Source organism: Dendrobates tinctorius, unplaced genomic scaffold, assembly GCF_039654945.1.
Source record: "Dendrobates tinctorius isolate UK_male_01 unplaced genomic scaffold, ASM3965494v1 ptg000081l, whole genome shotgun sequence".
NCBI classification, from domain to species: Eukaryota; Metazoa; Chordata; class Amphibia; order Anura; family Dendrobatidae; genus Dendrobates; species Dendrobates tinctorius.
The window spans coordinates 14,207,288-14,233,380 of record NW_027361749.1 but is presented as its reverse complement, the minus strand read 5'-3'; the positions used below and the strand labels follow the sequence as shown (position 1 = coordinate 14,233,380).

Below are 26,093 nucleotides of genomic sequence, written 5' to 3'. Positions count from 1 at the left end.
TTCAGAATGGTTCATCTGTCCACAATACTAATGATGAGGAAGCGATTCATAACCATGGAGGCATCAATTACTGTACACCCAGAGGAGTGTAGGGCTCTATGTTCTACAACAATATATAAGTGAATTCTTTACAATTAGGGATGAGCGGTATCGAACCCTGAACATGGACTTTTAACTGTACGCCCGGAATCCTGTTCGGGTTAGCCAGTCTAATAAAGCTTGTTGAAAGGCTGTGCCACAGCTAATCAACATGCTTTTAGACTGTGGGCACTTCCGGAGCCATCATAGCCATGCCAATACTTTGCCAATCACTTGGAATTGCTGTGATTGGCCGGCGCACAATGTGACCCGGCCTGAATAAAGGACAAATCACAAGGCCACCACCATTTTGCTATTATTAGTGTAGGGATATGATGCAGCTAGAGTGAGGGACAGATTCTCACTGTGCACTCTCCAAAAAAAATGCTGTGTGTTCCTTGAAGTCACTGTTTGTACTGTGCACCCTCTGCCTGTGAGAGTACTGTTCCTTTAAGCCGCTGTTTTCTAGTAGTCTGAAAATAAGTAATTGTCATAAGCCGTCCATTTCCCTTTTTTGGGCAAAGAAATAATTTTTTTAGTACCGCTGTGTGTTTTCTAATAGTTTAGCCAAAAAATATAATGCATCAGCTGTATCGTTGACATTTCTAAACCCAAAAAATATTTTTTTCTGGACTGCTATGTGTGTTTTAGTAGTCTGGGAAATAAATAATTAGCATAGCCATCTGGTTGTCATTTCTAGGCCAGAACAAAAAAATTTCAGGACCGCTAAGTGGTTCCTATTATTGTTGCAAATAAATATATCTACTCTCCAGCCTTCTTTGTGAGTAATGTTTAGAAAAAAAACACTTGAAAAAATGAGGAGAGCATCAAATAAGTGATATGGACTAGGCAGTGGTGGTGCTGGTGTAGCTGCTGATGGTGGTGCTGGTGTAACTGATGCAGATAGATGACTTGGCCATTTAGTACCTGCTACATACCTAAATACAACACCTTCCTCTGGTGCACGCAGGCGACAAGACATTTTCCTCCTTTAGGCCCGAATACCACTACACAAATGGTGAGGCCACAAGATGTTGAAAACGTGTTAGATTGGATGGCTGAAAGTGGCTCCAGTTCCTTTGCAGTATCTTACACCCGGTCCACTGCAGAAAGTGCACAGTTGGCACCTGAAGACCATGGTAATTCGGCTTCCACCTCAGCCCCTTGCAAATCAGCCAAGCTGTCTGAGCCCCAAGTCATGTAGCAGTCTCTTTTGTTTTTTGATGACTCTGCTGGCTGCGATTCCATGGCCCATCCACTTGGCCCTGCCCAGAAGTGGAAGAGACTGAGTGCACTGATACCCAACCATTGTTATGTTGGAGGATAACTCCACGGCCTCCTCATTTGGTCACGGGAAGACCTGCACCACCAACTTGAGCATAGCCACGCACAGGGAAACAACAGCAGGCTGTTCTTAAACGCCTCTATTAGGGGGACAAATCCCACAACAAGCAGTAGATGTGGACTGGGATCAAACAGCAGACAGATGAGGGGTTGTTTTCTTGTGAACCTCAAGCCTGGCCTAGTGATGTGCGATAACTGGCGAAATCTCGTAGCAGCTCTGAGCCTAACCGGTTTGGCACACATCTCTTACCTGGCATATGTGATAAAGTTGGTGGTGCAGAGCTTCACAGAAAACTACTCACACATGTCAGAGCTGCTGCTGAAAGTGTGTGCAGTGTGTTCGCACTTTCGACATTCTCACCCTGCTACTGCTCATCCGTCTGCGCTGCAGCATCACATCTGCCTTCCTGTTCACCAGCTGATATGCGACGTATCAACAAGGTGGAACTTGCATATGCTGTAAAGACACTGCGAGCAGCAGGCAATAGAGGAGTTGCAGCAGTCCTTCTGCAGAACAACACCAAATCACCACCAATGATTGGGCCTCCATGTGTGCCACGTTGTACTGCTTCTAATACTCCACCAATATGTCCAGCGCTGATGACACCATCATCAGCGTTACTATACCACTTAGGCCTGTTTCACACTTTCGTTTTTTCAAATCCGTCTAAATCCGTTGGTTTCCGTAAAAAAACGGATCCGCCATTTTTTTGCAGGATCCGTTTTTTTTGTCCCATAGACTTACATTAGTGGTTACCGCGGATCCGTCAAAAAAACGGATCCGTTTTTTTAAAACGGATCCGTCTACATCAGTTTCCGTCAAAAAAACGGAAACGGATCCGTTTGGCGGACACAAAAACGGAAGTGTGAAACATGCCTTATACATCTGCTGGAAAAAATATCTCATGCCATGATGGATGAGGTGGTGGCACAGGAGGAAGAGGAGCAGGAGGAAAAGCACAGCCAATTCACACAATTATCAGGCCTGTCGTCCACACATGGCACGGAGGGTGGGTTTCTGTCCCAGCATTGGCCAGGTATCCAACTGTACAGCCAGGGGACAGTTTTTAAGGTTGAGGAGGAAAAAGAGGTGGTGAAAGAGGAACAACCATGTACACAGCAGGGTGGCATTCAGATCAGCACAAGGGCATCACTGGAGCTTGGCTGAGGTATACAGAGTATCCAAACGATATACCTCTGGGTAGCCTGGCCCACATGAGCCAATACATGCTTCAGTGCTTGTGCTATGTCCACCAAGTTGCCTGTTTTGTTACCAGTGCAGATTACTGAGTGGCCACACTGCTGGATCCTCGCTACAAGGACAACATACCATCAATACTTCCGTCACTGAAGGCAGATGACAAAATGTGTGAATACAAGCACACACTGGTAGATAAACTACTAATGGCTTTACCACCTGACAGCGGGGGCTCAGTGGACCAGAAGGCAGAGGAGGAGGAAGAAGTCGGTACTGCCAGCATCTTGATAGACAGGGTTATCATCACCGAAATGTGGCAAAACTTTATGAGAATGCCACAAAATCTGGCCCCATCATCTGATACGGTCCATATTATCAGGAGGCAGCGTAACAACAACATGGTGGATTAGTACGTGTCCACATGTTTCCACGTACTAACAAATGGGTCTGCCCGATTTAATTTCTGGGTCTCCAAATTGAACACATGACCTGAGCTTGCCCTTTATGCCTTAAAGGTACTAACCTGCCCTGCGGCAAGTATACTGTTGGATCATGTGTTTAGCATGGCAAGGGGTGTCATCAGAGACGAGTGCATCTGCCTGTCCACATTCAACTTGTGGAAGCTAACATTCCTTAAAATGGACAGACCAGGCGTGGTTCCCACATGACTTGTACATACCTTTGGATAACTAGACATCTATAACAGCTGCACCCAACCAGTCTTCAACTCTAATTCATTTGTTTCATTTGGGTGCCTGCTCCCCAAATAAAAACCCCAAAAAGCTGTGTTGGCTACCTCCTCCACCTACACTGCATTGTCCACCTGCTCCTCCAGTTTTACCTCTGTTCACTGGTTGTATCTTGTTAGTTAATTTTGGGATCATTCAATGTTATTTGAAGTCAGTTACCTATAAATAAAAAAAGAAAAGAAAACTCCTCCCTTGCCTCTTCCACCTATACCGCTATGTCCACCTCTTCCTCCACTTGGAATTATGGCCTTGTGATTCTAAATAGCTAGCTTTCAGTAACTTCTAGGGGTTTTTTTTTAAGTGAGTTACATTAAAAAAAAAATGTTGTTAATTCTAGGTTGCTTTAAGTTAGTTCCATAAAAAGATACAAAAAACACAAAAAAAATTAAAAAAATTTTGGATTTCTTCTCCCTTGCCTCTTCCACTCCTACAGTTGTGGCCAAAAGTATTGACACCCCTGCAATTTTGTCAGATAATACTCAGTTTCTTCCTGAAAATTATTGCAAACACATATTCTTTGTTATTATTATCTTCATTTAATTTGTCTTAAATGAAAAAACACAAAAAGAATTGTCCTAAAGCCAAATTGGATATAATTCCACACCAAACTAAAAAAGAGGGTGGACAAAAGTATTGGCACTGTTCGAAAAATCATGTGATGCTTCTCTAATTTGTGTAATTAACAGCACCTGTAACTTACCTGTGGCACCTAACAGGTGTTGGCATTAACTAAATCACACTTGCAGCCAGTTGACATGGATTAAAGTTGACTCAACCTCTGTCCTGTGTCCCTGTGTGTACCACATTGAGCATGGAGAAAAGAAAGACCAAAGAACTGTCTGAGGACTTGAGAAACCAAATTGTGAGGAAGCATGAGCAATCTCAAGGCTACAAGTCCATCTCCAAAGACCTGAATGTTCCTGTGTTTACCGTGCGCAGTGTCATCAAGAAGTTTAAAGCCATGGCACTGTGGCTAACCTCCCTAGATGTGGACGGAAAAGAAAAATTGACAAGAGATTTCAAAGCAAGATTGTGCGGATGCTGGATAAGGAACCTCAACTAACATCCAAACAAGTTCAAGCTGCCCTGCAGTCCGAGGGTACAACAGTGTCAACCCATACTATCCGTCGGCGTCTGAATGAAAAGGGACTGTATGGTAGGAGACCCAGAGAGACCCCACTTCTTACCCCGAGACATAAAAAAGCCAGGCTGGAGTTTGCCAACACTTACCTGAAAAAGCCTAAAACGTTTTGGAAGAATGTTCTCTGGTCAGAGCTTTTTGGGCAAAGGCATCAACATAGAGTTTACAGGAGAAAAAAGAGGCATTCAAAGAAAAAAACACGGTCCCTACAGTCAAACATGGCAGAGGTTCCCTGATGTTTTGGGGTTGCTTTGCTGCCTCTGGCACTGGACTGCTTGACCGTGTGCATGGCATTATGAAGTCTGAAGGCTACCAACAAATTTTGCAGCATAATGTAGGGCCCAGTGTGAGAAAACTGGGTCTCCCTCAGAAGTCATGGCTCTTCCAGCAGGACAATGACCCAAAACACACTTCAAAAAGCACTAGAAAATGATTTGAGAGAAAGCACTGGAGACTTCTAAGGCGGCCAGCAATGAGTCCAGACCTGAATCCCATAGAACACCTGTGGAGAGATCTAAAAATTGCAGTTTGGAGAAGGCACCTTTCAAATATCAGGGACCTGGAGCCGTTTGCCAAAGAAGAATGGTCTATAATTCCAGCAGAGCATTGTAAGAAACTCATTGATGGTTACCGGAAGCGGTTGGTCGCAGTTATTTTGGCTAATGGTTGTGCAACTAAGTATTAGGCTGAGGGTGCCAATACTTTTGTCTGGCCCATTTTTGGAGTTTTGTGTGAAATGATCAATGTTTTGCTTTTTGCTTCATTCTCTTTTGTGTTTTTTCATTTAAGACAAATTAAATGAAGATAATAATACCAAAGATTTTGTGTTTGCAATCATTTTCAGGGAGAAACTGAGTATTATCTGACAGAATTGCAGGGGTGTCAATACTTTTGGCCACAACTGTATCACTGCAGTCTTCCACCAGTGAACCTTTATGGCATCATGCCCTGATGAAGTGAGCTGGGACAGCTCAGGAAACGCGTAGGCACCAATACATTTCCTTGAATTATACCTACAGCAGCGCAGTGTATCATTGCACCTTAAAGCCATCTTCACTTACAAGTCCTTGGACCCTGTGCAGACTGCAGCAGCTGTTTCATGCATTTGTAGGTGTTGTGACCGAAGTTTCACAACCCTATCATGTGAGTCTCTCCTTGCCTCACCATTACAATTGTGTTTTAAAGGTTTCACACAGTGGATGCGCCCTGTTTTGTTTCTTCAATAGTCCCCATGGGAGACTCAGCTGAAATATACTGAGGTGCAAAGACCTGTGGGGTCCCTGCACTGCAATACACACTGCTAGCCAATTAGAGGCTGGTAGCTGAGGTCAGCAGGCGGCACTTGGCAGTGATGTCAAACGCCGCCCATAGCAGTTATGGCAATGTCAGTCAATACTGACTAGTGATGAGCGAGTATACTCGTTACTCAAGATTTCCCGAGCATGCTCTGGTGATCTTCAAGTATTTGGATGTGCTCGGAGATTTAGTTTCTGTCCCCATAGCTGCATGATTTGCGGCTCCTAGACTGAATACATGTGGGGATATCCTAACAAACAGGCCACCCACCACATGTATTCAGGCTGGCTAGCAGCCGCAAATAATGCAGCTACGACGACAGAAACTAAATTTCCGAGCGCATCCAAATACTCGGAGATCATCCGAGCATGCTCCAGAATCTCGAGTAACGAGTATACTTGCTCATCACTACTCCTAACCTCTGCACCTGCTACAGTTGAGGACATCGCGCAACGTGGGAGCGTGAGATGAGTAGAATATTTTGGGATTTTATCCATTAGAGAACAGCAGCAAAAACAGGGACCTTGAAAGAACTCTTAATGGGGGGCCATATATACCAGGAAGGGGCCCAGTATCGGGGCATATATTCCAGAAGGGTGGACATACTGTATATACCAAGAAGAGCCCCACAATGGGATCATATATGTCAGGATGGAGGACATATATACCAGGAAAGGGCCCAGGATGGTAGGCATATAGACCAGGATGGAAGAAATATATACCAGGAAGGGGTCCAGGATGGGGGGCATATACACCAGGATGATTGACATGTATACCAGGATGACAGATATATACCAGGAAGGAAACCAAGATGAGGAAGCATATATACTAGGAAGAAACTCATAAGGGAGGACATATATATACCTAGAATGGGTCCAACATAGGGACATATAAACCTTGAAGGGGCCCAGGATGAGGGGCATATATACCTGGAAGGCACCTAGTATAGTGGTGCATTACTATATAATAGGTGGGGGGCAACACATATGTCCTTATAGGATTTAGAACGCTACAATAGCCCATACATCTGACTAACATGCAACATGCAGGAGGAGGGGCAGATCAAAATTTTGCACCAGGGCCAATCGGACCCATTGGAATGTGACTAAGTGTGCAAATCACAAATGAGCAGCCACAATATGACTATTCAAACCGTTAAATCTATGTATAGGAGTGGAACACTAAACTGAATTTTTTCCCCACATGCAGCAAAACCTAGATTTATTTTAAAACAGTTGTTGGGATTTTTTTTAACATGTTCAATGCATTTGATTATTGGATATGGGTTTTGATACATTGATTTAGCCTCCTAACACAAGAAAGAATAGTTAGCCTCTTGCAGGGTTTTATCTTTATCTGGACCAACATTGCAGAATAATTGTTTGAACTTGGACTAAATGTGTTTTTCAGCGTTAGTATTTTACTTTATTATGTTGTTTCTGTAGGTAAGTCTATACATTATCTGTATGAAATCTGTAATAAGAAATACTAACAAAAAAGCATATGAGTGCAAACCCTTAGCATAATAAAAAAAATTGTGATTTCAATCCCGCTACACAATGAAATGTATATTAAAGTGATAGAATCAGAAAATGGGGAGTCCTAAGCTTTAAAAAAAAAACTTTCAGCTTCACATAGCAATTTATAATGCGAAATTCCATACTCACATTTTAAATCTTCCACTAGTGGTGGTAATGTCAGTATGTATTGCATGGCATTGCTCATGCTAGTTAATGGCGGAATTGGTTATAAGCAGGCATGGCATGTCAAAGCTTCAGCAATATAACCACAGCCTGACCAGACCATGTAACGACAGGAGCTTTCAAGGATGGGCTTTTTATATTAAATTGACTTTCTGGTTTAGACAAATAATTTTTCCATTAAAAAAGTTATGAAATGTATAACAATTATATAATACAACTTTCTTGTGATCATATGACCATTACAATTTTTTTTGCCACTGGAAGTATACAAATGGGTTCCAATGAAATCATTTTTCTTAAAAATTATAATGCATTGCTACAGAAAGTATTTCTATTTTAGAAAGGATAACACGTTTTTCAGATATTATAACTCTTTTAGTCTTATTACCGTCAGCTGAAATTTATTTTTTAAAGCCTCGTGTACTCCCTTTAATTTGGTGACAGCAGTTAGAATTTACCTAAGCTCATAGAATATTATCTGTATAGATAGCAAAATATTTCTGTTTCTCGTATTGTACTTTTCACTTATGATTTTCATCAGGAAAACAATCTAAAGATGTGTCCTTGCTATTGTAACACAAAAGTAGTTTCATTCTTTTGTGATATTTTAGCCACTTTCCACTCCATTGACCTCCTCTTCTGAAATTACAGTAGCTGAGACTACAAGCGAATGATGCCAATATCACTATACTTTCTGCTTCATTCACTGTGGCCTCAGAAAACCTCACACTCATGTTCATTGCAGCAGTTCTTCGTCGGAATCCAGCTTTCCAGAGTCCCTTTTAACCAACTTATTTTCCAGACACAGAGATACAAGATCTTTCCTGGTGATAATACCAACTGCCCTGTTCTGAAGATCTACAACCGTCAGATGGCGAAGTCCCAGTGTTCGAAACACAACGTATGCACGTTGAAGGGAGAAATGAGCTTGAACTGCGACGGCAGATTTATTGATATATGGCTCCTGTGAAAAGAGAGATTATAGGTTATTAATATGTTATAGTATTATATCATGCACAGTATGTTTTGTTATAAAACTGATGAGCTGCTTAAAGGGAACCTGTCACCCCCCCAGGGCGTTTTTCAGTTCACGGGCAGCGTGCACTGCGCATGCCCAAGAACACTTCTAACAGCGCAGGTGCCAGGATTCAAATCAAGAGGAGGCAGCGACACACAGGGGCATCATGATGGACAGATAATGGGCGGCGCCGAGGCCTCGGACAGGCATGATTGACAGATGGTAGGCGGCTGATACTGAGGGACTCATCATACCTGTGGGACACATTACAGATATGAGGAGCTAATTATAAAAGTCAATATTTTGGCATTACTGGGGGTCAGAAAAAGAAGAGCCACCTTCACAGAATGCAGCCTTAGTGCTGCTGAAGGTGGCTCTTTAACTGAAAAATGCCCTGGGCGGGTGACAGGTTCCCTTTAAAGGTGTAATCCACATTAAATCATTAATAGATATTTTCTGTACGGTTCTGTAACTTAGGTTTCCGTACTAAGGCTTAGTGTCCAAAGAACTCATGACTGATGTCACCATTGTATCAAGAATATTTTAGAACATTCAAATTTTTTTAACAAGTTTTAACAGGTTCAAAAGTTTCTAAGCTGTTATAATTGTTTTCAAACCAATGCAAAAAAAGGTAAAAATTACTTTAGTATATATATTATATGGATCAAAGTATTTGGAAAGACCTCTTAATCATTGAATACAGGCATTTCATTCAGTCCCACTGCTTCAGATGTAAATTATCCAGCCCCCAATCATGCAGTTTTCCATTATAAACATTTGATAAAGAATTGGTCATATTAAAGGGCTCACAAAATTCGAGCTTGGTACTGAAATGGAATGTCACTATTATAACAAGTTAGTTCATGAAATTCCTTTCTCCTGTGAATCGCATTATTGAAAAGTAGACGTATTTAGGGATCCCAACAATTTAGCCATGAAGTTGTGTAAATAATGCTCTCACTGAACTCTGGAGCAGTGGAAACATGTTGTGCAAAGTGATGAACTGTCATGTCCCATGATTTGGGAATCATACAGACAGTATTTTATTATTATCGTGTTGTTATATTGTGCTGTTTCATTGCTATGCAATAAAGTTTGACCTCTTTAGAAGTTTGTCCTTCTTCTCTTCCTGTCTCTCTCTGAAGTAGCTCTGTCAGTAACCTCTCCCTTCTTCCTCCTTCTTCTTCCTCATTCACTGCCTGTCAACCATCTTAGAACCTCATGTGCTTGCCGCCCTGTTTCTGAAAAGTCTTTTTTACCTACTCTTTGAGTGTATAACTACAAGAATTCAGCTGGAAAAAAAATCTTCTTCTGGAATCTTCATACGTGCCTCCTACAGTCAAGTTCAAGCTAACTGATAATATATCTACGTGTGAGTATTGGTATAAGGAGATAGTCTAGAAACAGTATCTCAAGTACCCTAGAATGCAGCCTAACTATGGATTCAGAATATCAGCCATACTTCTCTATCGGGCATCTAATGGACAAGTCACAGTGTGGCACAGCTGGACTCCAATGAAGGGGTAGAACCATCTCAAGGAGGATAGCAAGGAAATGGACAGCATGTGACTTAAATATGAGTGTCTGTGCAAAGGGTCTGAATGCTTATGACCATGTGATATTTCAGTTTTTCGTTATAATAAGTTTGCAAAAAATTCCACATTTCAGTTTTTTCAGTAAAGTTGGGGTGCAGAGTGTATATTAATGAGAACAAAATGAACTTTTTTGAATTTACCAAATGGCTGCAATGAAACAAAGAGTGAAAAATTTAAATGGGTCTGAATGCTCTCCGAACCCACTGTAACAAATAAAACTTGCACTCATTTCTTATAATCTGGATTCTACATGACAACAGGAAGTGCACATTAAGTTAGACAGAAGGGAGACATCAAGTGGTTTGCACTGGAGTGATTTTAAATGGAAAACGTCATTTTGGGTAATAACTTTTGAATACAAAACTACAAAAACCAATACCTTGAGCAAGAGAACTAGAGTGAGGATTTTGCTTTGAATTCAAATTGTTCAAAACATATATAATAGGATTTAATCCACTTTATTAATAACTTAGCCAAAGTAGCTAAGAAAGTTCTTTACATTTTTAATGAAGTTAATGAGGTACAAAAATTCTCCTTTATACGCAGTAGTTCTGAAATACAGAAAGTTATAACCTCAATGCAATAATATAATAATAATAAATTTTATTTCTATAGTGCCGACATATTCCGCAGCACTTTACATTTCAGAGGGGACTTGTACAGACGATAGACATTACAGCATAACAATGATCACATAGATCATAACAGATACCAAGACGAATGAGGGCCCTGCTCGCAAGCTTACAATCTATGAGGAAAAAAGGTAGACACGAAAGGTGGGTGGTAACAATTGCCCTGATTGATTGGACCAGCCATAATGTTAAGTGTGTAACAGTACAGACACAGAGGGCTAATAGATGCATAAAGCATGTGGGAGCATGATGCGGGGAACCTAGTTATGATAAGACTTTTGACTGTGCCACACAGGGATAGTTAGGTTAATGTGTTGAGGCGGTAGGCAAGTCTGAATAAATGCGCTTTCAGGGCATGCTTAAAATTGTAGGGATTGGGGACTAATCGAATTGACCTGGGAAGTGCATTCCAAAGAATTAGCGCAGCACGTGTATAGTCTTGGAGACGGGAGTGGGAGGTTCTGATTATTGAGGATGCTAACCTCAGGTCATTGGCAGAACGGAGGGCATGGGTAGGGTGGTAGACTGAGACGAGGGAGGAGATGTAGGGTGGTGCTGTGCCATGGAGAGCTTTGTGGGTGAGGGTAATAAGTTTGTACTGGATTCTGGAGTGGATGAGAATGCAAGAGCGCAATAACAGAAAAGCACACCTGAGTAATGATTTATCTTGACAGATAACATACATAGGCCCCAATAAGGGAATTTATCAACCCACTATGGCAGAAAACTGAAGTCAAAAAGTCATAAAAGTGGTAGTAAGTGAATGGCAAGTATGACCCACCAAAAATGTCCATGGTCTACCATTTCAACAAATTTATTATCATTTCTACCAGAAAATTGGTGCAAGTGTGAGCAGGATGTGGGATGTAGTGATGGACAGGAGGCAGAGCAAGGGTTAACAGTTTTATTTAACAGAGGAATACTCCATGCAGGGAGGTGAAGCGTTAAACAGTGGATAAAACAGTATAGATGGCAAAGGATATTGTAAGGTGAAGGATAAAAGATCAAGTGTGGAAGTTCATGTGTAGCACTGGTGTCAGAAGTTCCCCAAACTGTAATTCCTGCTGGGAACTCAATAGCGTCGGTAACGACTGACGTGGTGTCTTTTCCAGGAAGGAACTGTGGACAACAATGTCTAGTCTTCTGGCAGCAGCGGTTGGTCTCCGATACCTTCTGCTGAGCCTAATCCATATACTACAGTGGCTCCAAAAGGTACGGGCCACAGTCCTGTAAAAGCCCAATGTGACTCTGCAAATACACACTTTCAAAGTAAGGGCGCAAGTGTCTGGGCAAATAGTCGCTGGCAACGTCAGAGCGCAAGTGTCAATCCTGTATGTGGTCACTCTTATTTGGCACGTGTACTGTACTCACGGACATGGAGCATACAGCACCTTGTTCTCTGGTCGCTACTGGCACACAGCTTCTCTCTGGTGGTCACCAGCACACTGAACCTTCTCTCTGTAGTCATCGAGCACACACTGGCCGTTCTTCTCACTCTCTGGTCCCCGCTGCTGGCGTGGGAGATGACGAACGCTGGCCTGCACGACCCTGGCGCTCCCGGGATGGAGCACTCTTCTCCCTGGCCACACAGCTCCCCTCAGTGCACGGCTCTGGTCTGTGTGCATGGTTCTGCTCTGTGTGCACGGCTCCACTCTATTCTATGTGCACGACCCTTCCCTGTTCTAGGTGGCTTGTCGCAGAGCTGATACTCTGGGGTGAGGGAAGGGGAATCAGAGGGCGCCTCTCATCGCTCTGCACACTGCACTCCGTTGTCGCCAAATTGCCCAGCGGCGCGCATACGCTTTCTCTTCTTTCTCTGCCCCCCTTGGTCAGCAGGATGGTCCACCTCCCCAGGGCTTCCCCCAGGCAACAGGGGAAGGTCCAACTCATTAAAGCTGGGATGCAGCCTCTCTAGTTCCGGACCCGACACGCAGGTACCTGCGGTCTCGTCATCCCCCTTACACACGGTTAGTCCAAAGATGTGTCAAATTTATTTAGAAGAGTGGGCCTCTTAATTTTGTGCACCTTATTCTGAATAGAAAGGAAAAATACAGGGCTCATCCACTGTGTAAAATCCGTATCAAAGAACACATTAACAGAGAAAAAGGAAGGTGCTCACCTATTGGGGTTGTGAGAAAGTCACAACACCCATAAACGCATGAGAAGCAGCAGCAAGTCTGCACCGGGTCCTAGGACAAAATTTCAAAAACGGCGTGAAAGTGCAATGAGGACTGCGCTTGCTTCTGGTGGAGTACAAAGTTCTTTATTCAGCCAACGCGTTTCCTGAGCCTACTGGCTCACTTCATCAGGGCAGATTACATTGAAAGATAATGAAACATTCTTATAGAGAAAAAAAAAAAAATTGGCGCCAATGCAGGGTTAAATGACATCAACAAAGGTCAAACAAAAAAAAAAAAAAAACTCAAAAACAATGACATTTTATTACAAACATAAAAACACTACAATAAAAGTGTATTAAAATAAGAAAAAGTATAAAATTATGCAAAAATAAAAATAGAACAGAGTGCTATGGATCACGGGGAAAAAAGTGACTAAGGTTAATGAAAAAAAGGGGGGGGGAGGGGTGAGACCTCAAGGAGTATTAGAACCTGGCTCATGAAGTGCAGATGTATGCTGTAAAGTGCAAGTACCAGGTATTAGTCCACTAAACCATTGGATTTAGCTGAAGTGGTTTAAAAAAATTTTTTTAGAAATTATTTGTTATATAAAAATCAAAATCCAGCAAAATAACTTGAAGTGGTATTAGAACCTGACTAATAAAGTGCAAGTACAGGTTGTAAAGTACGAGGTATTAGTCCACTGAACCATTAGAATAAACGGAAGTGGTTTGAAGAACATTAAAGGAATTATTTGTCAATTTATTTTATAGGAATCAAAATTCAAAAAAACAACTTCAAATGGTATTTTTGTAAAGAAATAGTCTTTTCATTTTATTTTGTAGAGGGAAAATCAAAATCGGACATCGGAAAAAAAAAAAAAAAAAAAGGTCATAAAATAGGGTAAAATGTAATAAAAGTGTATGAAAATCACAATAAGGATGAAATCAAATGAAAGCATCATTGATAATATTGAGGCCATAGGAGCCAATTGTCTTCAATTTATAGATCCAATAGACCTCTTTTCTGTTTAATGCTTGGGTTCTATTGGAAACGTGTTCAGGGATGTGTTCTATAGGAAAGATGATGGCTTTAGAAAAATCTCTTTGGTGAAATGAATCAAAGTGTCGTGACAGACCATGTTGTTGGTATCCAATTTTAGTGTTGTGTCTATGTGAGTTCATTCTACAATGAAGGGGTTGTGTGGTTCTCCCAACATACAATTTAGGACAAGGACACAGGATAACATAAATAACAAAGGCAGACACACAGGACAGGTGATTAGTGATGGTGAATTTTTCTGAGGTGAATGGATGTGAAAAGATGAAAGTATTATGGGCAATATTACTGCAAAGGCTACACCTGGGCCTCTGGCATCTAAAAATGCCTGGTGTCAAGCCGGTATGATTGTCGGGAGTATATTGGCTCAATCTGCTAGGGGCCAGATGATTTTTTAGTGATCTGGCCTTCCTAAATGTAACAGTAGGTTTGTCAGGAAGAACTTTATTAAGTACAGGATCTTTTTGGATAATGTACCATAGGTCCCCTAGTATATTTTTAATCTCCTTATGTTGGGAGTTGTAGGTAGTGATAAAATTGGCCTGATAGTTAGCATGTGTATCTTTTTCTTTAGATCTCCCACTTAAAAGAATTTGCTGGTTAAAATTTTTTGAAACATTATTAAAAGTAGAATGAACCAATTGGGAAGGGTATTTTTGAGCCAGGAATCTTCCCTTGAGGACCTCAGCCTGATTATTAAAATCCTCATCTTCTGTACAGTTCTTTCGGATTCTCTGAAATTGATTATGAGGAATGTTAAAAAGCCATTTAGAATAGTGGCTGCTCTTAAAATGGACATAACTATTGGAGTCTACCTTCTTAAAAAAAGTTTTGGTATAAATTTTGGAGTTTTTTATATAAAAGGTGATATCAAGGAAGTCCATCTGGGTATTACTAATGTGGGGGGTGAACTCCAAACCCGATATGTTGTTCTGTATGGAAGAAGTAAAGACGTCAACTGGAATAAAATTCTTGTCAAAGATTAAGAATAAATCATCAATGTATCTTTTATATAAAACCACGCCCTCTAGAAATGAATCGATGGTAATAAAAGTATTCTCAAAGACCCCCATAAAAAGATTAGCATAAGTTGGCGCGACCCGTGATCCCATAGCGGTGCCTCTGATCTGATGATAAAAATCCCCCAGAAAAGTAAAAAAGTTATTATGTAAAATAAAATCCATCCCATTAAAAATAAAATCCTTTTGAGGGTCAGACAATCGACTGTCAGTAAGTAGAAATTTTTTAAAACAGCTCAAACCCAGTTGGTGATCAATATTGGAATACAAAGCAGATACATCAAATGAAATAAAAACATAAGAATTTTTCCAAGGTATATTGTTAGTTAGGTTGATCAATTGTGTAGAATCCTTTAAAAAACTGGGGAGCTGTAGGACATGAGGCTGCATGATTCTATCTATATAAAATGATAAATTGCTGGTCAGAGAGTCAATACCAGAAATAATAGGTCTTCCTGGTGGATTAATGGTACTCTTGTGTATTTTGGGTAAATGGTACAGGAAAGGAGTAGAGGGGTTCTTAACTGTTAAAAACTTCCTTTCATGGTCATTAAGAACCCCAGAATCATGCGCCTTTTTGATAAAATCATTGTAAATAACAGTAGCTTGGGGGATGGGGTTCTGGGGGATGGGCAGATAAAATTTTTTGTCAGATAAAATTCTAAAAGCCTCATTCACATAATCAGTTTTATCTTGAATCACTATCCCTCCACCTTTATCTGCAGATTTGATAACCAAATTCGTGTTTTTCTCCAATCTTTCCAATGCCACACGTTCTATTGAGGACAAATTCCGTTTTACTGGTATATTTTGTGTAGGTAGTGTATTAAGACGATCCAATAGAAGATCAGAGAATGTTTCTACATGATGTCCTCTACTTTCTAGTGGGTAGAATGAGGATTTCCCTCTGACATCAAGGTGGAAGGAAGAGACCACTGTGTTTATTAATAGCAATAGAGGGATAAACCAGCACCCTAGAAGCAAACCGAGGGATCCCCCTGGGCCAGCTGTATCTATTACACCTACTCCTTCCACCATTACTATGCCCACACGTACCCTTTCTGAATTTATGGACTCCAACATCAATTCCTTCAAGTCAAGTGGGGAAAGCCCTACTTCCATACCCACTGTTAATGTCACTCCTAATTCTGCCAATGACATGGCAGCACTAATTATTGATAGAAGGAGGTCTTCCTCCTTCCCCCTACCTTTCTTTGACCCCCCGCTCACCCCTGCAAAATTAGACACTACTGAGGTCTTTGATCTTGATCCTCCGGTCACCACTGATCTCATTGTTCTTAACATTGACAACCCTACTACCTCCTGTATAGACAAACTCCCTGCTGTTTCTACTGAAAAGAGGTTGATCATTAATGACCAGGTCATTATTGACAACTCAGCTGCTGGTTCATCAGCAGCAGTGTCCTTTTTACCAGCTGCATGCAATCCCATTCCCCAAGCAAAAAGAGATATCCCTTCTTTTTTTCAGAAGGTCACACTAAAAAGAAAAAATCCTATAGAGGAGCCAGAGGCCAAGGAGCAAAGAAAAAAAGGGAAAAGCGACAATCCATAAAATCAAATGTTTTTAATTTATCATCTCACCCCCTGTCCCCAGATGAGGAAGGGTTATTAAGCAAGGGACTCTCCTCCTGCCCTAGAAATAAAAGCAGTGGTTTTGAATTATTTCTTGATGCCCAAAAATTCATTAGGAAACTTACCCTACTGAGACATTTTGAACTCAAAAAAGTTCATTCTAACCCTGACACTTCTAACACCACAGTGGTCTCTTCCTTCCACCTTGATGTCAGAGGGAAATCCTCATTCTACCCACTAGAAAGTAGAGAACATCATGTAGAAACATTCTCTGATCTTCTATTGGATCGTCTTAATACACTACCTACACAAAATATACCAGTAAAACGGAATTTGTCCTCAATAGAACGTGTGGCATTGGAAAGATTGGAGAAAAACAGAAATTTGGTTATCAAATCTGCAGATAAAGGTGGAGGGATAGTGATTCAAGATAAAACTGATTATGTGAATGAGGCTTTTAGAATTTTATCTGACAAAAAATTTTATCTGCCCATCCCCCAGAACCCCATCCCCCAAGCTACTGTTATTTACAATGATTTTATCAAAAAGGCGCATGATTCTGGGGTTCTTAATGACCATGAAAGGAAGTTTTTAACAGTTAAGAACCCCTCTACTCCTTTCCTGTACCATTTACCCAAAATACACAAGAGTACCATTAATCCACCAGGAAGACCTATTATTTCTGGCATTGACTCTCTCACCAGCAATTTATCATTTTATATAGATAGAATCATGCAGCCTCATGTCCTACAGCTCCCCAGTTTTTTAAAGGATTCTACACAATTGATCAACCTAACTAACAATATACCTTGGAAAAATTCTTATGTTTTTATTTCATTTGATGTATCTGCTTTGTATTCCAATATTGATCACCAACTGGGTTTGAGCTGTTTTAAAAAATTTCTACTTACTGACAGTCGATTGTCTGACCCTCAAAAGGATTTTATTTTTAATGGGATGGATTTTATTTTACATAATAACTTTTTTACTTTTCTGGGGGATTTTTATCATCAGATCAGAGGCACCGCTATGGGATCACGGGTCGCGCCAACTTATGCTAATCTTTTTATGGGGGTCTTTGAGAATACTTTTATTACCATCGATTCATTTCTAGAGGGCGTGGTTTTATATAAAAGATACATTGATGATTTATTCTTAATCTTTGACACCAGTTTTATTCCAGTTGACGTCTTTACTTCTTCCATACAGAACAACATATGGGGTTTGGAGTTCACCCCCACATTAGTAATACCCAGATGGACTTCCTTGATATCACCTTTTATATAAAAAACTCCAAAATTTATACCAAAACTTTTTGTAAGAAGGTAGACTCCAATAGTTATGTCCATTTTAAGAGCAGCCACTATTCTAAATGGCTTTTTAACATTCCTCATAATCAATTTCAGAGAATCCGAAAGAACTGTACAGAAGATGAGGATTTTAATAATCAGGCTGAGGTCCTCAAGGGAAGATTCCTGGCTCAAAAATACCCTTCCCAATTGGTTCATTCTACTTTTAATAATGTTTCAAAAAATTTTAACCAGCAAATTCTTTTAAGTGGGAGATCTAAAGAAAAAGATACACATGCTAACTATCAGGCCAATTTTATCACTACCTACAACTCCCAACATAAGGAGATTAAAAATATACTAGGGGACCTATGGTACATTATCCAAAAAGATCCTGTACTTAATAAAGTTCTTCCTGACAAACCTACTGTTACATTTAGGAAGGCCAGATCACTAAAAAATCATCTGGCCCCTAGCAGATTGAGCCAATATACTCCCGACAATCATACCGGCTTGACACCAGGCATTTTTAGATGCCAGAGGCCCAGGTGTAGCCTTTGCAGTAATATTGCCCATAATACTTTCATCTTTTCACATCCATTCACCTCAGAAAAATTCACCATCACTAATCACCTGTCCTGTGTGTCTGCCTTTGTTATTTATGTTATCCTGTGTCCTTGTCCTAAATTGTATGTTGGGAGAACCACACAACCCCTTCATTGTAGAATGAACTCACATAGACACAACACTAAAATTGGATACCAACAACATGGTCTGTCACGACACTTTGATTCATTTCACCAAAGAGATTTTTCTAAAGCCATCATCTTTCCTATAGAACACATCCCTGAACACGTTTCCAATAGAACCCAAGCATTAAACAGAAAAGAGGTCTATTGGATCTATAAATTGAAGACAATTGGCTCCTATGGCCTCAATATTATCAATGATGCTTTCATTTGATTTCATCCTTATTGTGATTTTCATACACTTTTATTACATTTTACCCTATTTTATGACCTTTTTTTTTTTTTTTTTTCCCGATGTCCGATTTTGATTTTCCCTCTAACAAAATAAAATGAAAAGACTATTTCTTTACAAAAATACCATTTGAAGTTGTTTTTTTGAATTTTGATTCCTATAAAATAAATTGACAAATAATTCCTTTAATGTTCTTCAAACCACTTCTGTTTATTCTAATGGTTCAGTGGACTAATACCTCGTACTTTACAACCTGTACTTGCACTTTATTAGTCAGGTTCTAATACCACTTCAAGTTATTTTGCTGGATTTTGATTTTTATAAAACAAATAATTTCTAAAAATTTTTTCTTAAACCACTTCAGCTAAATCCAATGGTTTAGTGGACTAATACCTGGTACTTGCACTTTACAGCATACATCTGCACTTCATGAGCCAGGTTCTAATACTCTTTGAGGTCTCACCCCTCCCCCCCCCTTTTTCATTAACCTTAGTCACTTTTTTCCCCGTGATCCATAGCACTCTGTTCTATTTTTATTTTTGCATAATTTTATACTTTTTCTTATTTTAATACACTTTTATTGTAGTGTTTTTATGTTTGTAATAAAATTTCATTGTTTTTGAGTTTTTTGTTTTTTTTGTTTTTTTTTTGTTTGACCTTAGTTGATGTCATTTAACCCGGCATTGGCGCCAATTTTTTTTTTTTTTCTCTATAAGAATGTTTCATTATCTTTCAATGTAATCTGCCCTGATGAAGTGAGCCAGTAGGCTCAGGAAACGCGTTGGCTGAATAAAGAACTTTGTACTCCACCAGAAGCAAGCGCAGTCCTCATTGCTCTTTCACGCCGTTTGTGCACCTTATTCTAGCAGACTATATCCAGGGGTATAGTGATTTCAAGATTGGCAGATGAAACAACAGCTTTAAAAAATTCTACTCGAACTCTTTGTCAGTAAGACTTTTATAAATCAGATTAATGTAGTCAACTTTGTACAGGTTAATAAAATCTTTCTTTTATTTATTATTTTGCTTGCTTATATTACCCTGAATATCGTATAATTGTGTAAATCATAAAGATCCTGATGTTATGAGTTGCTATGCTGTAATTCTGTAAACTCTTTGTCAGTGGAAATATGAAATGGTTTCATACATTTCACCATGCACATTGCAACTTGACCAAGTCAAAGTTGCCCATGAGAATAGATGAAACCTTACCTTCTACATAGTGAATCAAACTGTGAAATGAAGTGCTGAAAGCGAGGTTTGTTAAACCTTATACCACAGGCTTACCTTCAGCTATTGTGACTGGAAGGGTTCCAAGTATTAAAATTGAGAATTAAATCAAGCAATGTGATTTTTTTTTTACCTATGGCAGTAGTATATTAAATTATATATTTAAAGCCACTTTACAGTCTATTTCATTTCCTTGATAGTAAAGTATACTGTGCTGAAGGACGTGGGTGGCTGCGAGAATTAAGGAACCTGTTCAATGTACAGTATATCCAGACAGAAACATTCCTACTATTAGTAAGCAGCCAGAACTGATATATTAATGTAATTAAAACAAAGTTTTTCCCAGACTGAAAATTCCATCATTTAACTCCTTAGTGATCGAGACAGTTTTAACTTTGATGACCAGGCCAAATTTTTTAAATCTGACCAGTGTCACTTTATGAGGCAATAACTCTGGCATACTTCAACGGATCCCACTGATTTTGAAAATGTTTTTCATGACATATTGTACAGTACATCATGATAGTGGCAAAATTTGCTCAATATGACTTGAGCTTACTTGTGAAATTATCGGAAATCTGGCAAAAATGTCCCAATTTTCAAACTTTTAATTATTATGCCCTTAAAATAGAGAGTTATGTTACACTAAATAGTTAATAAATCATATTTACCACATGTCTACATTTCAATTATTTTTGAAACATAATTTTCTTTGTTAGAAAGTTACAAGGGTTAAAAGTTGATCAGCAATTTCTCATTTTTCCAACTAAATTTACAAAACCATTTTGTTAGGACCCACATCACATTTGAAGTGACTTTAGGGGGCCTATATGACAGAAAATACTCAAAAGTGACACCATTCTAAACACTGCAGCCCTCAAAGTCCTCAAAAAAGAAGTTTATTAACCCTTTAGGTGCTTCACAGGAACTAAAGCAATGTGAGAGGAAAAAAATTTAACTTTTTTCACAAAAATTTTATTTTAGCCCCATTTTCTTTATTATTTTCACAAGGGTAACAGGAGAAAATGGCCCCCAAAACTTGTTGTTCAATTTCTCCTGTGTACGCTGATACCTCATATGTGGGGAAAAATTAATGGATGGGCGCACAAGTAGGGCTTGGAAGGAAAGGAGCACCGTTTGACTTTTTTAACGCAAATATGGCTGCAATTGAGAGCAGATACCATGTTGCATTTGGAAAGCCCCTGATGTGCCTAATGCAAGGAATGTATTTAGATGTGTGTTGAGCACCTTGGACTCCCAGGTCCTTCACGGAAGTTTATAACGTAGAGACGTGAAAATTAGAAATCAAATTTTTCTCCCAAAAATGTACTTTTAGTCCCAATTTTTTTTCACAAGGGTAACAGAAAAAAATAGACCCCAAAATTTGTTGTGCAATTTATCCTGAGTATGCTGCTACCTCATGCGTGGGTAAAAACTACTGTTTGGGTACACGGCAGGGCTTGGAAAGGATGAAGGCTTAGATTGAATGGTCTGCTGGAGTCATATCGCATTTGGAGAGCCCCTGATGTGCCTAAACAGTGGAAACCCTGACAAGTGACCCCATTTTGCAAACTACACCACTCAATAATTTTATCCAGGGGTATAGTGATTATTTTGAACCCACAGGTACTACATAGAATTTGATAATATTATGGCATATTGAAAATTTTCATTTTTTTCACAAAGATGTTGTTTTAGGCCCAAATTCGTAATTTTGACAAATGGTAATAGATGAAACTAGAATTCAAATTTGTTACACAATTTCTCCTGAACCCCATATATGGTCTAAAACGTCTATTTCGGCACATGGCAGGGCTAGGAAAGGAAAGAATGCCATTTGTCTGGAATAGATTGTGAATGCCATGTCGCATTTGGAGAGCCCCTGACATGCGAAAACAGCAGAAACCCCCCCATAAGTGACACCATTACAAACACTAGACCACTCAAGGAATTCATCTAGTGGTCTACTGAGCATTGTTATCCTATAGGTCATTCATAAGACTTTCAAATATTTAGATGTGAGAACCTACCGCCTCAACACATTAACCTAACTATCCCTGTGTGGCTCAGTCAAAAGTTTTGCCATAACCAGGTTCTCCGTATCATGTTCCCACATGATCTATGCATCTATCAGCCCTCTGCATCCGTACTGTTACACACTTAACATTATGGCTGATCCAAACAATCAGGGCAATTGTTACCACCCACCTTTCGTGTCTACCATTTTCCTCATAGATTGTAAGCTTGCGAGCAGGGCCTCATTCCTCTTGGTATCTGTTATGATCTATGTAACTGTAGCATGTAAGCCCGAAAGGGCAGGGTCCTCTCTCCCCTCTATATCAGTCTGTGATTGTTAGTTTGTTTACTGTAAGTGATATCTGTACTTTGTATGTTACCCCTTCTCATGTACAGCACGATGGAATCAATGGTGCTTTAGAAATAAATAATAATAATGTGATTATTGTTATGCTGTAATGTCTATCGTCTGTACAAGTCTCCTCTGAAATGTAAAGTGCTGTGGAATATGTCGGTGCTATAGAATTAAAATGTATTATTATTATTGCTATTATTAACAAAAAAAAATAATTTTTTAAACTAAAATACTGGTTTAGCATCAAATTTATAATTTACACTAGGGGTAATTGAAGAAATTGGACCAAACAATTTGTTATGTAATTTCTCCCAAATGTGACAGTACGCCATATGTGGTTGTGTACTACTTTTTGAGCACATGGTAGGAATTGGATTGGAGGATAAGAGTTCTACTTGGCTTTTAGAAATAAGATTTTGTTTGAATAGATTGTGAGCTCCATTAGCCATTGGTATCTATTCCAGTGGTATCCATCTTTTTAGACATGCAAAGAACTATGGTCAACTACACTTGTGTGCTAAAATGACACCTTATATTGATGGGACACCACCAGATCACAGACAGCCCAAAGTTACTCCATCTGCCTCATGGGTGGTTTTGTTGGGAGCTTTGTCTGAATCGCGGTTTTGAAGAATTTACACAGAAACCCCGACGTAAGTGCTCAGCAGAGAGCGTAGGATAAATATGAGATGAGCCATTCAGACTTTTGTGAGTCAGAATGAACAAATAGACAGTAGTACAAGAATAGTCCTTATTTTTATCTTTGTGTTGTTCACCATGCGGTATGATAAGGTGGATTCATTCTTCGGGTTGGAGCGGTTACAGTGATACCAGATTTATATTGTTTCTTTATGTTTTGCTGCTATCACAATAAAAATGCTTTTTTATAAAAAGTAGTTTTTTTGTCACCATATTCTGAGAGCTGTAATTTTTTTATTTTTTTGGCAAACAGAGCTGTATGAGGGCTTATTTTTTGTGGGACGATTTGCAGATTTTTTTGGTACCCATTTGGGATTCATCATTTTTTAGCACTTTTTATTCAGATTTTCAATACACAGAATTAATATAAACCAGAAATTCAGTTATTGTTTTTATTTTTTATTTCAGTAAAGTGATAAGACCAATTTGTTCATCACTAGGTGCAACTACAGTGATACCAGATCTCTATAGTTTTCTATATGCTTTGCGATTTTTACACAATAAATACAAAAATGATTTTGCTTTTGCATTATCATATTCTGAGAGCTATAACTTTTCAACTGTTTATCCGAATAAGCCATAGTAGGGCTTGTTTTTGGAAGGCAGTTTGGCATTTTCGTTTATACCATCTTTTTTTACATATCACTTTTTGATCACTTTTTATTCACTTTTTTGTGAGTCAGTAAGATGAAAAAACAAAATTTTGGGGGTGATTTTTATTATTTTTTTTACAGTGTTCGCCATATGGAATAAATGACATGCCAGTTTTATAGAGCGGGTCATTCCAAATGCAGCAATGCCAATTACGTGTATCTTTTTTGTTTCTTTTTGTTATATCACAAACGCTACGTTTTGAGTAGCGAAACAGCTTTTCATGCCCTTTTTTGTGTTTTTTTTTCTTTTTTTTATATATTTTATTTCACTTTTTTATTTATTCACTTAGTCCTGCTGTGGGACACTTTTTATACTGATTACTGGTCTCATACAATGCAATACTCATGTACAGAAGTGCATGAGATTGTCAGTGTCTCACTAGCACAGCCTGTGAGACCCAGCTTGTAGCTGGATGTTACAAGCCACTATATTCATTGCAGGGGTCTGGTGGTTTCAAAGGGGGACTTCTAACCTCTTGCAACCAATAAAATACTGCTGTCGCAATTGACAGAGGCATTTAAGGGGTTAATTGTCTCCAATTGGCTTCAAAACCAGCTGTGTTCGATGCCGCAAGGTGTCAACTGCCAATTACAGCTGATACCCGTGGGAATTGTGGCCGCCGGGCAGCGCTATGCCCTTATTCCCGATCGCCATTTTAAAACGGCAATGAGGGAATAAGGCCCCTTAACGACTGCTGATTTAATGCTGATTTAATGCTGAATTAATGCATATCGGTGGTCGTTACGGGGTTAAGCTGCAGATGAACTGAGCTGTATGAGCTGCATTCATCAAAGCCAAAGACATGAGCCGGAATATGTGTCGGTATAAGTGCAGTATGGGTACAGATTCATACTGTGGCCATTTAACAGACAAAACCAAAGATAAGATCAAAACGAGCAAATACTGTGTAGTAAGTAAATAAGTAGTAATAGTACATGTAAATATCATAGGGGATTTTGTTTAGGTGTCTGAACAGTCGGTTCTCGGTCCTGCTCTGACCCCATCTATTTTGATGTCTGCTGACACACAGTGAAGTGAACTATAAAAGATAGGCCGGGGTCACACTGCGTTTAGGCAGTCCGTTAGACAAACTGCTTTACACCGCGGAATAACGCGGTTTAACGCTGTCTGTTAATGCTGCCATTGCCCTCCGTTATCGGGCGCATCGCGATGAATGCTGTAAAGCAGCATGCGTTCGCGATGTGCCATCATTCAGTGACGGAGCCTCGGACGCGGACTGCAGCGTCTGAGGCTCCGTCTCCGCTAGCGCAAATGAATCATCTAGTATGAACCTGGCCTTAGGGACTGTCCCATCCTTGTCATGGTTGGATGACTTTTATACTTTTTGATTAAAATAGTGTTAACTAAGTCCTGTATGTTATTTACATTTAGTAATACAATATACTTATTTAGGCAATACTTATTGACATATAATCTCCGATATATATATATATATATATATATATATATATATATATTCAGTATTAAAGGAAACCTGTCACCAGTTTTGGCCGATATAAGAAGCAACCTTCATCTTTCAGTGCTGATATACAGCACTGGACCTAAAATAAAACCCAGGGAGTAGATCCTGTTGAAGACTTACAAACCAAGTTATGCTGGAGAGAACAAGAGGCAAGATATGTAGTAGATATGAAAATAAGGCAGCGATATGCACCAGATGAGGACAATTCCTTGCCAGCACCTCCTGATACCCAACGTTTTTTGTTTTTTTTTTAAACTTAATTTTTATTTTACATATCTTGACTGTGAATTCTAATATTGTGCATGTGAATATTGCTGTAAAAGGTCATGGTGGACACAAGTAAATATTTTAGTGCAAGGTTGCCTAGTCCTTTATATTTCCAGAAATTAAGGGGATGACACAAATAACACAGAGCTCCTGCAAAGAACTGCATTTGTGCTCCTGTGTTTCCAGTTGGTAATCTAATCTGAGTGAGACCTTTGTGGCTCTGCAGAAAATCTCTCACTCTCCAGCTGGTCCCACATAACATACAGCAAGTGGCTAACGTGCGAATGCCAGTTCTGGCTTCATAAAATTCCCAGTGACTTTTTGCTGTATCATTTTAAATTAATTACAAATTGCCTACTTATTGTTAATTGATCCACAGTTTCAGGCGCAACCATGGTGTCCATTAGCGATAAGCAAGTGATTTACAATTCATTTCTAACAGTGTGGGAAATCACTGCCACTTTTTATGAAGTGGCAGCAGCACCCGAGTCTCAGCCTCATAATTTTCCTCTAGTAATTGTGAAACAGGAATTGAAATCATAAGTCTTTTTAATGCAATCTCATAATGCCGTGGATT

The 26,093-nt window shown here is 39.5% G+C and overlaps 1 protein-coding gene across 4 annotated transcripts in view; it reads right to left on the bottom strand.

Moving 5' to 3' along the window:
- Positions 1–7,206: 7,206 nt before the first annotated feature.
- LOC141096891 (chloride channel protein D-like) overlaps positions 7,207–26,093 on the bottom strand; it is a 346,533-nt gene continuing 327,646 nt past the window's right edge. For all 4 annotated transcript variants that reach the window (XM_073583783.1, XM_073583784.1, XM_073583781.1 and 1 more), the window contains exon 18: positions 7,207–8,473. In XM_073583783.1, coding sequence (XP_073439884.1) covers positions 8,246–8,473 — 228 coding nt within the window. In that variant the 3' untranslated portion in view covers positions 7,207–8,245. The remainder of the gene's footprint in view (positions 8,474–26,093) is intronic.